This window comes from Chlorocebus sabaeus, chromosome 12, assembly GCF_047675955.1.
Source record: "Chlorocebus sabaeus isolate Y175 chromosome 12, mChlSab1.0.hap1, whole genome shotgun sequence".
NCBI lineage: Eukaryota > Metazoa > Chordata > Mammalia > Primates > Cercopithecidae > Chlorocebus > Chlorocebus sabaeus.
Genome location: NC_132915.1, coordinates 46604269 through 46622923, shown reverse-complemented (window position 1 = coordinate 46622923; position 18655 = coordinate 46604269). Strand labels below are relative to the sequence as shown.

The 18655-nt window shown below is 35.5% G+C and overlaps 1 protein-coding gene across 6 annotated transcripts in view; it reads right to left on the bottom strand.

Moving 5' to 3' along the window:
• Nucleotides 1–18655, bottom strand: part of CNTLN (centlein) — a 366668-nt gene that overhangs the window by 216446 nt on the left and 131567 nt on the right. For 4 of the 6 annotated variants that reach the window (XM_073021629.1, XM_073021630.1, XM_073021628.1 and 1 more), the window contains exon 6: nucleotides 11058–11195. In XM_073021629.1, coding sequence (XP_072877730.1) covers nucleotides 11058–11195 — 138 coding nt within the window. The remainder of the gene's footprint in view (nucleotides 1–11057; nucleotides 11196–18655) is intronic. The other 2 variants (XM_007969157.3, XM_007969158.3) reach the window with 1 other exon arrangement.

Genomic DNA, 18655 nt, shown 5'->3' with positions numbered 1-18655 from the left:
CACCACCAGGCCTACCTCACAAGAGCTCCTGAAGGAAGCACTAAATATCAAAAGGAAAAACCACTACTAGCCACTGCAAAAACACAATGAAGTACAAAGACCAATGACACTAAAAAGCAACTACATCACTAAGTCTGATAAATAACCAGCTACCATCATAACAGGATCAAATTCACAGATAACAATATTAACCTTAAATGTAAATGGGCTAAATGCCCCCAATTAAAAGACACAGAATGGCAAGCTGGATAGAGTCAAGACACATCAGTGTGCTGGATTTAAGAGACCCATCTCACATGCAAAGACACACATAGGCTCAAAATAAAGGAATGGAGGAAAATATACCAAGCAAATGGAAAGCAGAAAAAAGCAAGATCTGCAATCCTAGTTTCTGACAAAATAGAGTTTAAACCAACAGAGAACAGAAAAGACAAAGGGGGCATTACGTAATGGTAAAGGGTTCAATTCAATGAGAAGAGCTAACTATCCTAAATATATATGCACCTAATACAGGAGCACCCAGATTTATAAAACAAGCTCTTAGAGACCTACAAAGACACTTAGACTCCCACACGATAATAGTGGGAGACTTATCACCCCACTGTCATTATTAGACAGATCATCAAGACGAAATTAATAAGGATACTCAGGACATGAACACAGCTCTGGATCAAGTGGACCTGATAAATATCTACAGAACTCTCCACCCAAAAACAACAGAATATATATTCTTCTTGGCGACACACAGCACTTACTGTAAAATCGATCATGTACTTGTAAGTAAAACACTCCTCAGCAAATACAAAAGAACTGAAATCATAACAGGCTCTCAGAAAACAGCACGATCAAATTATAACTCAAGATAAAGAAACCCACTCAAAACACAAAACTACATGGAAATCGAACAACCTGCTCCTGAATGACTCCTGGGTAAATCGAACAACCTGCTCCTGAATGACTCCTGGGTAAATAATGAAATTAAGGCAGAAATCAAGAAGTCCTTTGAAACCAATGAGAACAAAGAGACAACACACAGAGTCTCTGGGATGCAGCTACAGCAGTGTTAAGAGGGAAATTTAATAACTGGGAGGTGGAGGTTGCAGTGAACCAAGGTCATGCCATTGCACTCCATCCTGGGTAACAAGAGCAAAACTCTGTCTCAAACAAACAAACAAACAAACAAACAAAATCCTCAATAAAATACTGGCAAACTGAATACAGCAGCACATTCATAAAGCTTATCCACTACAATCAAGTCAGCTTCATCCCCAGAATGCAAGGCGGGTTCAACATACACAAATCAATAAATCTAATTCATCACATAAACAGAACTAAAGACAAAAAAACACATGATTATCTCAACAGACACAGAAAAGGCCTTCGATAAAATTCAACATCCCTTCATGTTAAAAACTCTCAATAAACTAGGTATTGACCGAACATACCTCAAAATAATAAGAGCCATTTATGACAAACCCACAGCCAATATCATACTGAATGGGCAAAAGCTGGAAGCATTTCCCTTGAAAACTCACACAAGACAAGGATGCCCTCTCTCACCACTTCTACTGAACATAGTATTGCAAGTTCTGGCCACGGCAGTCAGGCAAGACAAAGAAACAAAAAGTTTTCAAACGGGAAGAGAGGAAGTCAAACTGTCTCTGTTTGCAGATGACATGATTCTATATCTAGAAAACTCCATTGTGACAGCCCAAAAGTTTTCTAAATTGATATGCAACTTCAGCAAAGTCTCAGGATACAAAATGAATTGCAAAAATCACAACCATTCCCAAACACCAATAATAGACAAGCAGAAAGCCCAATCATGAATGAACTTCCATTCACAAATGCTACAAAAAGAATAAAATGCCTAGGAATACAGCTAACAAGGGAAGTGAAGGAGTGAAGGACCTCTTCAAGGAGAACTACAAACCACTGCTCAAGGAAATAAGAGAGGGCAAAAACAAATGAAAAAACATTCCATCATGGATAGAAAGAATCAATATCATGAAAATGGCCATACTGCCCAAAGTAATTTATAGATTCAATGCTATTCCCATTAAACTACCATTAACATTCTTCACAGGTTTAGAAAAAACTACATTAAAATTCATATGGAACCAAAAAAGAGCCCGTATAGCCAAGACAATCCTAAGCAAAAAGAACAAAGCCAGCGGCATCACACTACCCAACTTCAAATGATACTACAGGGCAACAGTAAGCAAAACAACATGGTACTGGTACAAAAATAGACACATGGACCAAGAGAACAGAATAGAGATCTCAGAAATAAGACCGCAAATCTACAACCATCTGATCTTTGACAAACCTGACAAAAACAAGCAATGGGAAAAGGATCCCCTATTTAATAAATGCTGCTGGGAAAGCTGGCTAGCCATAAGCGGAAAACTGGCTAGCTATAAGCAGAAAACTGAAACTGGACCCCATCCTTACACCTTATACAAAAATTAATTCAAGATAGGTTAAAGACTCATTAAATGTAAAACCCAAAAGTATAAAAATCCTAGAAGGAAATCTCATCCAACCATTCAGGATATAGGCACGGGGCAAAGTTTTCATGACAAAAACATCAAAAGCAATTGTAAGAAAAGCAAAAATGGACAAATGCTATCTAACTAAACTAAAGAGCTTCTGCACAGCAAAAGAAACTAGCATCAAGTGAACAGGCAACCTACATAATGGGAGAAAATTTTTGCAATCCATCCATCTGACAAAGGGCTAATATCCAGAATCTACAAGGAACTTAAACAAATTTACCAGAAAAAAACAAACAACCCCATTAAAAAGTGGGCAAAGGACATGAATAGACACTTCTCAAAAGAAGACATTTATGATGCCAACAAACATGAAAAAAAGCTCAACATCACTGATCATTAGAGAAATGCAAATCAAAACCACAATAAGATACCATCACATACCAGTCAGAATGGATATTATTAAGAAGTCAGCCAGGCACGGTGTCTCACTCCTGTAATCCCAGTATTTCAGGAGGCCGAGGTAGGTGGATCACAAAGTCAAGAGATCGAGATCATCCTGGCCAACATGGTGAAACCCCATCTCTACTAAAAATACAAAAACTAGCTGGGCATGGTGGCACACACCTGTAGTCCCAGCTACTCAGGAGACTGAGACATACGAATTGCTTGAACTGGGGAGGCATAAGTTGCAATGAGCCGAGATCGCTCCACTGCACTCCAGCCTGGTGACAGGGCGAGACTCCATCTCCAGAAAAAAAAAAAAAAAAAAAAAAGTCAAGGAACAACAGATTCTAGCGAGGCTGTGGAGAAACAGGAACGCTTTTACACTGTTGGTAGGAATGTATATTAGTGCAACCATTGTAGAAGACAGTGTGGCGATTCCTCAAAGACCTAGAACCAGAAACACCATTTGACCCAGCAATCCCATTACTGGGTATATACCCAAAAGAATATAAATCATTCTATTATAAAGATACATACACGTGTTATGTTCATTGCAGCACTATTCACAATAGCAAAGACATCGAATCAACCCAAATGCCATCAAAGACAGACTGGATAGAGAAAATGTGGTACATATACAACATGGAATATGATGCAGCCATGAAAAGAAACGAGATCATGTCCTTTGCAGGGACATACATGGAGCTGGAAGCCATTATCACCAGCAAACTAACGCAGGAACACAAATCTAAACACTGTATGTAGTGGGAGCTGAACAATGAGAACACATGGATATAGATAGAGGAAAAATACACACTGGGGCCTGTCAGTGGGGAGGGTGGTGTGTGTGGAGGGGGAGAGCATCAGGATAAACAGCTAACATATGTGGGGCTTAATACCTAGGTGATAAGATTGATAGGTGCTGCAAACCACCATGGCACATATTTACTATGTAGCAAACCTGCACATGTATCCTGGAACTTGAAACAAAATTAAATTTTTAAAAAAAAGAAAAACAGGACATCTAAAGGGATAGGGGGGATAAAATTAAGAAAAATGAAATGTAATTGTGCATACTCAGAGGAAGAATATACTTCTCAGTAGGAGTAACATAAGAACTTAGAAGAAAAGTGAAGAAGTACAAAAAGTAAGCCATCATGCCCCTGTGAAATACCAATAGAAAGCCAAGATGTAAGGACATCTCTGTGAGGGCAGGAACTTTCTTGTTCACTGCTATAAACAGAGCACCTAGGACAGTTCCTGTCTCTTATAAAGTATTTGTTGTTGTATGGGACACATACATCTTTTGAGATTCAACCTCAGCTAGCTACTAGAATTTTGAGTCCATTTTTCTGCCTCAGCCTACTAATAGATACATCAGCCTACCAATACATACAGTTCATATGACTCCATCACGGGAGGATAACGAGCTGCACGCCTACAGTCTTTTTCTCCGTTTACCATTTCCAGACTGGGATAAACAATGCTACTATACAGGGGTAGTATGAGCAACAAACCGGAAGACAAAACACAAAAGGAAACCAGAGAGATAAATTATCTTCTTCCATCTGATGGCTTGCTCTACGGCATGGTTTCTCAGTTCTTGAGTGGCTAAGTCAGTGACCTGATGTCTTCATGGTTTATCATGAAGCAATGGCCAGAACAACAATGCATTACCTCAAATTACTTTTTATCCTTCCCTGCCTCAGATTCTTGTTCTTTTGCCCACTCTGTACTGGAAGTGAATCTCCCAAGTAATCAGTATGTAATCCCTGACTCAGGCTCTGTGAAAACAGTTGTTGAATGAATGAAATGAAAAAGATAAAAAAGAATTGATACAAAGAAAACAAAATGCCATCACAGCTTTAAATCCATAATGAGAGTAGTTACAAGCAAAATCAAAGTTATGAAACATAAAATTGTTACGTTCAAACTTGAGAAGTTCCTCTAGATACAGATCAAAGAGGATTAAGGAAAATCTAGGTTAGCTGAAAGAGAAGATGCTGAGAACCAACAATACTTCTTCCCATCTCATGAAGGATATTAAGTTGTGTAGATTATTGTACTGCTGAAATATAAACCTAACAATCTTTCATTTACCAGTGATTGTTTTAGTCCATTTTTGTTAGTTACAACAGAATCCCTAAAACTGGATAATTTACAAAGAAAAATGAATTTATTTCTTACAGTTATTCTTACAGAAGTCCAAGGTTGAAGGGTTCCATCTGCTGAGGGCCTTCTTCCTCGTGGGGACTCTATGCAGAGTCCTGAGGCAATGCCAGACATCATATGGCGAAGAGGCTGAGCATACTAACTCAGGTCTCTCTTCCTCTTATAAGGCCAACAGTCGCATTCCCATAATAACCCATTAATACCTAAGTGGATTAATTCATTCATGAGAATGGATTAATTCATTCATGAGGGCAGAGCCCTCATGACCCAATGGCCTCTTAAAGTCCCAATGTCCGAATTCTGCCACACTGAGGATTAAATTTGAACATTAACTTTGGATGGGACAAATATTCAAACCATATCAGTGATGCTGTAAGTAGGCCATGTGATTAAGTTAGGAATATCCCTTTAAAGACAAGGTTTGACAGGAAACACTAACAGAGGGTTCTGAACAGCTTCTCTACATATTCTGCAATAAAAAAAAAAAACCTGATACCTTCCAAAAACAAAGATCTATAGCTTGTTCACATTACATTTGCTTTTCTCTATTCTAAGACCCAAACTGGAGCATCAGACTGTAGTGGAAATAGGCTATTCTCCTGGAAAAAGGTGAAAAGCAAAGGCAAATCAAACAATGGCTCCTTTAAAGCATTTGCAAAGACTCTCATTTCACTGGCCAAAATAAGTCACATGACTAAATTGGATGCCAACAGGGGCAGAAAGCATATGGTAGCAATAGGGAAAGCCCTGGTAAAAACGGGCCCATGAGATGAATCAAAACAAACAGTATTGAATGAACAAATCAAGAGTAAAAAGTTTAGTGATGAACACTGAAGTACTATATAAAATTATGCCTAAACATCTGTGTTCACTGTGGTTATACAAGAGGAGATAAATGCTATAATTCTTAAGATACAAATTGGAGGGAGTCAAAATGGTTGACTTTATGTGCTCATTTCCAGAGTATATAGAGCAGAGTGCCAAAATCAACTAGAGATGAAATGTAGTTTTAAAAAAAATCATGAATCTCCAAGGTTTTTCATATCAGTTTGTTCTTAGTTTTAGAAAGATAGTGCTCCTTATAGAGAAAAACTAATTATCTAAGATGTAATAATCTCCTCAAGTTCACAGAGAGCCTTATTGTTTCATTATATGAAAAAAAACTAAAATTATTAGTTACCAAAAGAGCATGTGCAATATAGTCCCTTTTATTTAAAAATGTCTGTCTACTCAATCTTCAATTTATAAATAGGGACTGAGAAAAATCTAGAACAATGATCACAAAATTTTATGGCTATTATTTCTCTAGGGATGCACTTTTAGTGTAATTTTTTTTCTTTTACCTTCCTTATACTTTTCTGTACTGCATGTATTTATTTTTATATAATTCACGTTTATCATTTGTACCAAAATAACTATAGCACAATTCATAGTAAAAATAAAACAACTAATTTTTATCCACCAAAACAACTGCACAGTAAAACTATATGCAATAAAAGAAAAATCATTTGAAAACTATATGGGAAGGGAAAATTACATTTAAAATAGTAACAAGAAACAAGAAAGAGCTAGGAATAAATTTAATGAGAAATGTTCAAAACCTGTATGAGGAAAGACACAGAGGTAGACTGAAACAAATGAAATGATACACCACACTCTGGGACAAGAAGACTGAACACCATAAAGATGTCAATTCTCCTTAGATTATTGTAAATTTTATGTGCTAATAATATACCATGAAAAAATAAGCAAGTTTACTCTAAAGTTCATGTGCAAAGACTAACAGGGAATAATGGCCAGAAAAGCTCTGAAGAAGAGTAGTAACTGAGAATGGGCCAATCTTCATCATCTCTACTCTGTTTAGTCTAAGAGACCAATCTCTCTAAAGACTAGATTATACTGCTCCTTGTTTTCTGACTCTGACTGAATTTCATCAGTTGAAGGCACTAGCTGGTGATTCCAGGGTAAAGGAGAAAGAGGTCCGGATATTTATTTACCCAGCTCACTCTCTGCTGAGCCACAGTTTGATAGTGTCTATGTTCCTCTGTCTAAGGTTATTGCTCTTATTGGGCAGCTTCTGTCACAGGATACTAATTCTTGTCCTTTCTGGCTAAGGGTGGTAATGGTTTCCTGTTGTTGATAATCCATGGTCAGTATTTTCTGAATCTAATATCTATTCAGAGAGAACTGGTATCTTCATCATAGTGAGTCTTCCAAACCATGAACTTTGTTATTTCCCTGAACATATTAGATCTTTTATTTTTCTCAATGTTTGTAGAATTCTCTGAATAGAGGTAACAAACATTTTTCATTAGATTTGCTTTTCATACCTCCAGTAATATTGTAAATTCTTCTTAAGTTTATTTCCTAATATGTTTTGCTGGTATAAAAATGCAATTAAGTTTTATATACTGACCATGTATCCACCAAGCATGATAAACTTATTAAATTATATATAAATTATTTTGGGTTATCTATGTGAATTAATCATGTTTTAGCAAATAACTAGGATTTCTGCTTTCATTTCTAGGTCTTGTATCTTTTTATTCTTCTTTCCTTACTACATACTTGTCATTTCTGACTATGTGCTAGACCTTACTTTGTAAAACTTTAGATATAATTTAAGTCCAGATTATTTTATCATTCTCCAAAGAAAACTCACTTGCTTCTGCTAAGCATCTGAGAAAACCAGCAATCCAGATGTATTAATCCAATTTCAGGATTCTGTCTGAAGATTTTCTGAACCAAAATTATGACTGCACTGTCTTGACTCAATTTCTAACAAAAATTCTCACCTCAATTGTAGAACCATTACCTATTCAGGCAAAAGTTTTGGTTAGGCAATTTAATCGGTTATCCTTTTTTATGCCATAGCTAGGTAAATATATCCATATGCTCTATATAGATTACAGACATGTACATCATTATATATGCATAGTGTTGGACTTCCATATCTGTGGTTTCTGATTCCACAAATTCAGCCAACAATAGATCAAAAACAATAATTTTAAAAATATAACAACAAAATAATACAAACAAAAAATACAGTATAACAACTATTTACATAGGATTTACATTGTATTTGATATTATTAATAGAAGTAATCTAAAGATTTGAAGTATACAGGAGGATGCACATAAGTTATGTGCAAATATTGCCGTTTTATGTAAGGGGCTTGAGCATCTATAGATTTTGGTATCCATATTGAGGCCTAAAACCAATCCCCCACAGATACCAAGGAATGACTGTATATAATTATTTATACCATAACCTAGGCAAAAATCATTTGAGGTAGAGTTCACAAAAATATCCTTTAGCACAATGGGTGACATGGATCAAATATTCAATAAAATATAAATGACTATGAACTTCAAACAAGGGACTCCATACAGAAACAGTAGCTCTATCATTTATCAGTGTGGAAAAGTGTATCCAAATAAGAAGGTGCCTAGACCACTTTTTCCACAATTATGGCTTTATATGTCTTGATTACAACATAGATTCAATAAACTGGGACTGGTATATCATAACCACCCTCTCCCAATGAAATAATGATGAAAGAAATAAGACACGCAGTATATCCAACAGTAATCTTCATACAAGATAACTCAGGAGACACATTGTAGACAACTCAACTACTAACTTATAATGAGGATTCAAGACAAAGTACACTGCTCCAAACTACCAACTCTGTGCTATTATTCTTCTCCTCTGTGAATCCTTTTTTTCAAAATTTCAGCTTTTATTTTAGATACAGGGGGTACATGTGTGGTACTATTACTTGGCTCTATTGCTTGATGCTGAAGTCTGGGTATGGATCCTGTTACCCAGGTGGTAAATATAGTACCCAACAGGTAGATTTTCCACCCATGCACCCTCACTCCCTTCACCGTCTAGTAGTCCACAGGGTCTACTGCTCCTATGTTTATGTCGATGGGTGCTTAGTGTTTAGCTCCCACTTATAAGTGAGAACATGAAGTATTTGGTTTTTTGTTCCTACATTAATTCACATAGGCCATAAGCCTCTATGAGTCCTTATAATCAAACTCTTACAATTACACATGGCCCACTAGCTATCATTCTTTTACTATTGTATAAGAAAAAGTGCATGTGAGGATATTCTTGCTTTATTTGTAATAACTTACAGCTCTTGCAATACACTAAATTTAAATATACAAACTCACGCAAAATGCAGAAGAAAACATAGTTGTTACATCCCATGTCCTTAACACTGCACTGTATCCTAGAATGAACACCATATTTGTTCTAATAGCCTAGCAGCATCATACTCTAAAATGGAAAGGTCTTTGTTGAAATATTTTATGCAGTTCTAGATGTTATATTTTAAGAAGAAGATTGACAATATGGAAAACAGTCAGAAAGGTAATCCAAAATATGGTAACATCTGTGAAACATGTACATTAAGAGTTTATGTAAGAAATAGGAGTAGTTGATCAATTAGTGAAAAAGTTTTGTCACTGAGAACTAAGACCACTGAGTTATGTTATAGAATAGGGAGTAGATTGTTTCTGAGATTCTCCAGATAATAAAACTATAATAAATGGGTGGGAATTATAAAAAGGCAAATTTCAACTAAGTACATGTAAAACAATGTTCAAAAATTTAAACAATATAAAAAGAAAACAGCAGTATTGAAAAGCATGAGAAACTTTTAAACTACGTTTCAAGGAAAGACTTAATGCTATCTATGCCATCTTATTGGGAAGAGGATATGAATAAATAAAAATTTTTAAATTTCATCCAAATCTAAGGTTCTATTCCTATTTAGAATTACTTTTCTGACTTCACTATTGTTTTAAAAATAATTACAATATGAGCTGATATGTCAACCAGTTTGTCATCTATAAAGTTTATACTTTTCCTCACCCTTATGATGAAAAAGTTTTTAAAATGTGATACAAGGAATCTGTTAATGTTCTAATTCATTTTAATTTTACTGGCTTCAATAATGGTAAACAGTTTCTCATCCAAACTAAATTCACAAGGGCACAAATTTACAAAACTGTATTTTACCCAATGGAACCATAAAAACTACCTGATAAACAGCACTAACTTGACCCCCTTACCAATGCCCACTATCATGAAGGAAAATTCCCAGATAAGTTTTACCAAAGAACTCCACCCAATGTGTACCAGAATGGCAGAGACGTATCCATCATTTATATATCACTTAGTTTTAAATTAAAATAAATTATATATTTAAGGTCTATGATATACCTCTAGAAGCATACCTTCGATCCCATGCTCTGGTGCTACCAAAATAAATAAACACATACATACAAATATGCATGCATGTCCATTCATGCGTGTGGACAGACAGATAGACAGATATTGATCTATGAACCAAGGAAAAGTTCTGTCTTAATTTATTCTCTCTCATACTATTTTCTGAAAAAGGTAATTATAAAGTAAATTAATAGTTTTAACATCTTTAAAAAACACTTAGAAACACAAGTGTATCGTGCTTACTTTTTCAAGTAATCCAACTTTATGAAAAGTATTATAAAATCAATTATGTTGATATAGAAAGACTGCTTTACAAACTGAAACTATATAAAACATAATAAAATTAAAAGTCAAAATTTGTTTCTCAGTTATTATTGTTCACTGTAACAATATGAGTATCATGTAACACATGGCTAGAAATGTTAGAAGAAAACAATGAATGAAAGCATTACAATGTCCTTGTTAAAAACTGAAACTAGGGTACCCCTTGACCATGCTCGTCCAATCCTGTAAACTCACTCATTCTCCCAGGCAATTTTTCAATTTAGTGTAAATAACTCCAGATTCTCAATGCACAAACATATATAACCATAGAAAACATAGTTATTATTTTACAGTGTTCGTAATAAGTATAAATGCTATCATTCTGAATGACTAATGACATTTCTATAATGTTAAATTAAAAATTGAATATACTTGCCTGACCAGGGTAATATCCATATCCTTCTGGATAAGTTCAGTCTGTTTATTACTCAACTGTAATGATAGAGCATTATATTTACTCTGTGATACTTCAACTTCTTTCCTTGCTTCAATTAAATTGTCTTCAAAGGCCTAAAATTAGAGTGCTTATATCAATAATCAAACATAATAAATACTAAACGTAACAAAACATGTTATATTTAACTATTCTACAAAATGACAGAGAAAAACTAATACTGTTTTATTTTTTTCACTTACTTAAAATAATTTTAACACAAACAATAACTTTTATACCAGTCACGGATTTTTTTTCAGAAACTTAAAAATGTCATGGTCTCTTGGTATAAAAGTTAAGAATGTGAAGTAAATAAACTAGAAGATATGTATAAAACATTTAGTTATTAAATTATTGTACAATAAAGTAATACAGTAGATGAACAAAAAGAACTCATTTATTTTGATATTAATCACAACAAATTATAGACATTTACTTATTTCCCTGTTTTCTCTGTTTGAAGTGCACATACAGAAGAAAGGACAATACTTCAAAGACATCAAAATAGTTTTCCAAAGTTTGAGACTCAGATCATGTTCAGTTCTCTTGACTGTAGTGAAATGTACCTAAAGTTCTTGAAAGTTGATCTTTTCCTCCTGATCATTCTCTACATCTTTTTTCATTGTGAAAGGATTTTAAAATTAGATGTTTTAAAGATACAATATAAAATTAATTGTAATTACTTTTGTAAAGAACTAAAATATATATATATATCTCTCTCTCTAAATAAAGTATGCCAACATAAATACCATACATTCATTATTTCCAAACATAAACACCAAGTTTTAGGTAAAGCACTAGAAATTCCTATTTATCTGCAAAAAAAAAGACAATGATAGACAGACAGCAAAGGCAGACAATTAGATGGAGGAAGGAGAGGAAGACAGAGGGGAGGATAGGGCAGAAGGAGGAAGGGTGAGAAATCAAGCCTTTTTAAAAAGTTACTCTATCTTTGTGCCCAACATATACAGAGATGGTAGATGTTCAACTACTGACAGTTAGGACTAAATGCATTGTTACGCTTAGCAGTGGAAAGAATTCAAACTCAGATAATGAAACTGGGGACTACAGAAGGGCTCTCATACTCTTAAAAAGCCAAAGCCAGGTAGGGTGATGCCTCCAGCTTTGTTCTTTTGGCTTAGGATTGTCTTGGCAGTATGGGCTCTTTTTTGGTTCCATATGAACTTTAAAGTAGTTTTTCCAATTCTGTGAAGAAAGTCACTGGTAGCTTGATAGGGATGGCACTGAATCTATAAATTACCTTGGGGATTATGAACATTTTCATGATATTGATTCTTCCTATCCATGACCATGGAATGTTCACTGGTCATCAGAGAAATGCAAATCAAAACCACAGTGAGATACCATCTCACACCAGTTAGAATGGCGATCATTAAAAAGTCAGGAAACAATAGGTGCTGGAGAGGATGTGGAGAAATAGGAACGTTTTTACACTGTCGGTGGGACTGTAAACTAGTTCAATCATTGTGGAAGACAGTGTGGCGATTCCTCAAGGATCTAGAACTGGAAATACCATTTGACCTAGCCATCCCATTACTGGGCATACAAGCAAAGAATTATAAATCATGCTGCTATGAAGACACATGTACACGTATGTTTATTGCCGCACTATTCACAATAGCAAAGACTTGGAATCAACCCAAATGTCCATCAATGATGGACTGGATTAAGAAAATGTGGCACATATACACCATGGAATACTATGCAGCCATAAAAAAGGATGAGTTCATGTCCTTTGTAGGGACATGGATGCAGCTGGAAACCATCATTCTCAGCAAACTATCGCAAGGACAGAAAACCAAACACCGCATGTTCTCACTCATAGGTGGGAATTGAACCATGAGAACACTTGGACACAGGGCGGAGAACATCACACACCAGTGCCCCTCATAGGTGGGGAAGTGGGGAGGGATGGCGTTAGGAGATATACCTAATGTAAATGACGAGTTAACGGGTACAGCACACCAACATGGCACATGTATACATATGTAACAAACCTGCACGTTGTGCACATGTACCCTAGAGCTTAAAGTACTATTTTAAAAACAAACAAACAAATGAACAAAAGAAAAAAAATAAAAAACTACAAGAAGCCAAAAACAGATTGTAACTATAGTCTGGAGACATAGAAGAAATTTTTTAACATACCACAGATAAGATCTGTGTAAAGCTGCTCATCTCAAGATTCAATCTGATTTCTGCCAAATATCAGGGAGGGACAAGGTGCCTCAGGCTTGAAAGAAGATCTAGCTCCAGACTGAGATACCCAAAAGTACTAGGAACCTCAAAATAGCTTAAAAGGGATAAACGAACACCAGGGTAGAAATAGAAGATGGTAATTCCCATCAAGACAAACCCTTCAAAATCTAACCTTCAAAAAGAGAGTCAACGAAGTGAACAATCAGAAATAAACACTATTCGGCCAGGCGCAGTGGCTCATGCCTGTAATCCCAGCACTTCGGGAGGTTGAGGCGGGCAGATCACGAGAGCAAGAGATCAAGACTATCCTAGCCCACATGGTGAAATCCCGTCTCTACTAAAAGTGCAAAAATTAGTTGGGCATGGTGGCATGCACCTGTAGTCCCAGCTACTCAGGAGGCTAAGGCATGAGAATCACTGGAACCTGGGAGGTGGAGGTTGCAGTGAGCTGAGACTGCACCAAAGGAAAGAAAGGAAAGAAAGGAAAGAAGGAAGCAGGGAGGGGAGGGGAGGGGAGGGGAGGGGAGGGGAGGGGAGGGGAGGGGAGGGGAGGGGAGGGGATGGGAGGGGAGGGGAGGGGAGGGAAGGGAAGGGAAGGGCAAGGGAAGGGCAAGGCAACGGCAAGGCAGGGCAAGGCAAGGCAAGGCAGCGACACTATCCTAGCGAAATGCAAATATGGGAACCAATTTAAAAGAACTATAAATATACAGAATATACTAAAATAGACAAACATTATGAAGCAAAAATGGAACAATCAGGCAGTTAAAGTGAAAAAACTATTTGACGTGAAGAGTAGACACAGAGAAACCATATCAAAAATTATTGAAATAATCCAGCCAAAGCTGATGGTGTCTTGATAAGTAATAACAGAGGTGGTAAAGAGTCCAATTTAAAATATATTCTGAAGGTAGAAATGACAGGACCTGTTGATAAGTATCTGTGGAGTTGCAAGATAAAGATAGGAATTAAAGATCTCTCATAGGGATATGTCCTGGGAGCAAAGAGGTAAATGGTGAGTCCATTCATCATGATAAAGCAGACTACAAGAAAGATAGGCTGAAAACAATAATCCAAATGTCAGCTTCCAGTGGACATAATACATACATTTTAATTATTATAAAATATGAGAGCAAGTTTCCCAGTAAGTATAAAAACCTAGAACAATTTTTCATGAAAAACCTAAATTACCAGAATGGAATCAAGAATAAATAATAGAACTTCATTTGTAATACTAAGCAAAGGAAGAAAGAAAACGAAGTAGGAAAATGCACCCCTCAGTGCAGGTGGTCCTAAAGCTAGCCCTCACACATAATTCCAGCCTGGGTTTCCATTTTTGGAAGGTCAGTGAACCCCAAATCTGGAGCATGACTTATGGTGGGCCCCCACAAGTCATGCTCCCAAGGTAAAAAACAAAAATAGAATTCCTCTCTGACGGAAATCCCCTTCATATTAATACAAAATTAAGGTAAAACTTTTCATTGTTTCCCACTAAATATTGTTCAGTTTTAAGCCATGTGACTATACTACACACTCTAAATTTAAAAATTCAAAAAAAAGAAAAACTAGAAAATTTCAAAAGGATAATTCAAAATGTTACAAATATCAACACATTTAATTAATTATATAAAGCTGACTCACAAAAACACCTTATCTGGTCCTAAAGGTTTAAAGGAAAGGCCTACAAACATTTCAATAAATGAATAACCCCTGTCTTGTGGGAAACGTTACAAAGAATTTAAAAAGGATGTTCTCAACTCATTTTATGAAAATTGCATGACCTGTTATCCAAGTCAGAAAGGAAAGGACATAAAAAGTAACATTTCAGAGCGATATCACTTAGGCATATAAATGCAAAAATCCAAAATAAACTATAGTAGTATTAAAGAAAGATTTGGGTAATTTATTGAGATTATTTGGTTCCAGAAATACAAGGACGGCTTAACATTAGAAAATCTATTAATATAATTTACCACATTAAGAGATTAAAGAAAAAAAAATATGAACATGCCAATAGAGTCAGAAAAATCACCCAAAACAATCCAACACCTTACGATTTAAAAACAAAAACAAAAAACTAACAAAAATATAGGAATACAGAAGAATTTTCTTACTTTGGTATGAATGCCAAAAATCAGCAAATACGATAATTAATTGTGAAATGTTCATTCAAAAATCAAGAACAAATTTGTTTTATATTAAAATTGTCCTGGGGATTTTAGGTAATATACTAAGAGAAGGAAAAAAAGAAAAGACATTAAATATATAAATATTAAGAGAAAGAGTAAACCATTCTTATTAGTAGCCAATATGATCTTCCACCAAAAAACAAAAACAAAGTGTAAACATTTAGAGCTAGAGTTGAGCAAGATTATAAAAGACAACTGTGCAAATCTCAGATGATTTTCTATATAACTAAACATTTATAATATTAACAAGAAACATAAAATAACCAGAAATAAATCTTACAACCAATGTACAATATAATTATATGAAGTTAGAAACCAAAAACACTTGTATGACTCACTTTATTACAGTATTCCCTTTATTGTGGTGGTCTGGAACCAAAATAAATAATGAAACAGAGGAGTAGAACAACAGTATAGAACAACTGGAACTAAAAGAATAATACAGAATATTCCACTCAACAACAAAAGAACATACATTCATCTTCATGACTCATGAAACATTCTCCATGACAGACCATAAAACAAGGCTCAACAAATTTTAAAATACTAAAAATATATAAAGTATTTTTTCTGATCACAGTGTAATAAAACCAGAAATCAATTACAGAAGGAAAACTGGAAAATTTTCATCTACGTGGAAATTATGCAAAACATTTTTAAACAATAGACCAAAGAAGAGATCATGAAAGAAAGAAATTAGAAAATACCTTGAGACAAATAGAAATGAGAAAACATACCAAAACTTATGTGATGCAGAAAAAGGAATGGTAAGAGGCAAGTTTATAGCTGTAAGTGTGTAGTACATTAAAAAGGAAGAAAAATCTCAACAACCTAAATTTACACACTGGAAAGAACTAGAAGAAGAACAAATAGAACCAAAAGTTAGCAGAAGAAAGAAGTAAGAAGGATTAGAGTAGTGATTAATTAAATAACAAAACAATAGAAAAAAATTTTAAATAAGAGTTGGATTTGGAAGAGATCTTTAAAAATGGATATGCCTTTAGATAAATTAGATTTTAAAAAGAGAAAACTCAAATAATTATAAAATAGAATTAAAAACAAAACCATATGATCATCTCAATAGACACAGAAAAGCTTTTGATAAAATCCAACATCCCTTCATGATAAAAACTCTCAACAAACTAGGTATTGAAGGAACACACTCCAAAATACTAAGAGCCATCTATGACAAACCCACAGCCAACATCATACCAATCATATTGGCAAAAGCTGGAAGCATTCCCTTTAAGAACTGGAACAAGACAAGACAAAGATACCCACTCTTTTTTTCTCTTAAGTTCTCAGATACATGTGCAGAACATGAAGTTTTGTTGCATGGGTATACACGTGCCATGGTGTTTGCTGCACCCATCAGACCATCATCTAGGTTTAACTCCCAATTGAATTAGGTATTTGTCGTAATGCTCTCCCTCCCCTTGCCCCCTGCCCCGCAACAGGCCTCAGTCTATGATGCTCCCCTTCCTGTGTCCATGTGTTCTCATTGTTCAACTCCCACTTATTAGTAAGAACATGCAGTGTTGGTTTTCTGTTCCTGTGTTACTTTGCTGAGGATGATGGCTTCCAGCTTCATCCATGTCCCTGCAAAGGACATGAACTCATTCTCTTTTATGGCTGCATACTATTCCATGGTGTATATGTGCCACATTTGCTTTATCCAGTCTATCATTGATGGGCATTTGGGTTGGTTCCAAGTCTTTGCTATTGTAAATAGTGCTGCAATAAACACACCTGTGCATGGGTCTTTATAGTAGAATGATTTATAACCCTTTGGGTATATACCCAGTAATGGGATTGCTGGGTTAAATGGTGTTCCTGGTTCTAGATTCTTGAGGAATCACCACACTGTCTTCCGCAATGGCTGAACTAATTTGCACAACCATCAGTGTAAAAGCATTCCTATTTCTCCACAACCCTGCCAGCATCTGTTGTTTCCTAACTTTTTAATAATCGCTCTTCTAACTGGCATGAGATGGTACCTCACTGTGGTTTTGATATGCATTTCTCTAATGACTACTGATAAGCTTTTTTCCTATGTTTGTTGGCATAATAAATGTCCACTTTTGAAGGAGAAGTATCTGTTCATGTCCTTCACCCACTTTTTGACTGGGTTGTTTTTAATTGTAAATTTGTTATGTTCCTTGTAGATTCTGGATACCTTTGTCAGATGGGTAGATTGCAAAAATTTTATTTCATTCTGTAGGTTGACTGTTCACTCTGATGCTAGTTTCTTTTGCTGTGCAGAAGCTCTTTAGTTTAATTAGAAGCCACGCCCACTCTTACCACTCCTATTCAACACAGTACTAGAAGTCCTAGCCAGAGCAATCAGTCAAGAGAAAAAAATAAAAGACGTACAGATAGGAAAAGAAGTCATATTACCCCCTGTCACTCATAAGATGATTCTACACACAGAAAACCCTACAAATTCCACCAAAAGGCTCCTAGGGAATACACAATTTCAGTAAAGTTTCAGGACACAAAATCAATGCACAAAAATCAGTAGTATTTCTATACGCCAATAATGTTCAAGCTGCAAAGCAAATCAAAAACACAATCCCTTTACAATAGCCACAAAAATTAACAAAATACCCAGGAATACATCTAAGCAAGAAGATGAAAGATCTTTACAAGGAAAAGTACGAAACACTGCTGAGAGAAATCATAGATGACACAAACCAGTTGAAAAACATGCCATGCTCATGGATTGGAAGAATCAATATCATTAAGATGGCCCTACTCCACAAAGGAATCTACAGGTTCGATGCTATTCCTACCAAACTACCAATGTCATTTTTGACAGAATTACAAAAACTATTCCAAAATTTATATGGAACCAAAAAGCCCAGTTAGACAAAGCAATCCTAAGCAAAATGAACAAAGCCAGCGGCATCACATTATCCAACTTCAAACTATACTACAGGGCTACAGTAACCAAAATAGCATGGTACTATTGGTACAAAAACAGACACAGAGACCAGTGGAACAGAATAGAGAATCCAGAAATAAAGATGCACACCAACAATTACCTGATCTTTAACAAAGCTGACAAAAACATGCAATGGAGAAAAGACTCCCTATTCAATAAATGGTGCTGAGATAACTGGCTAGCCAAA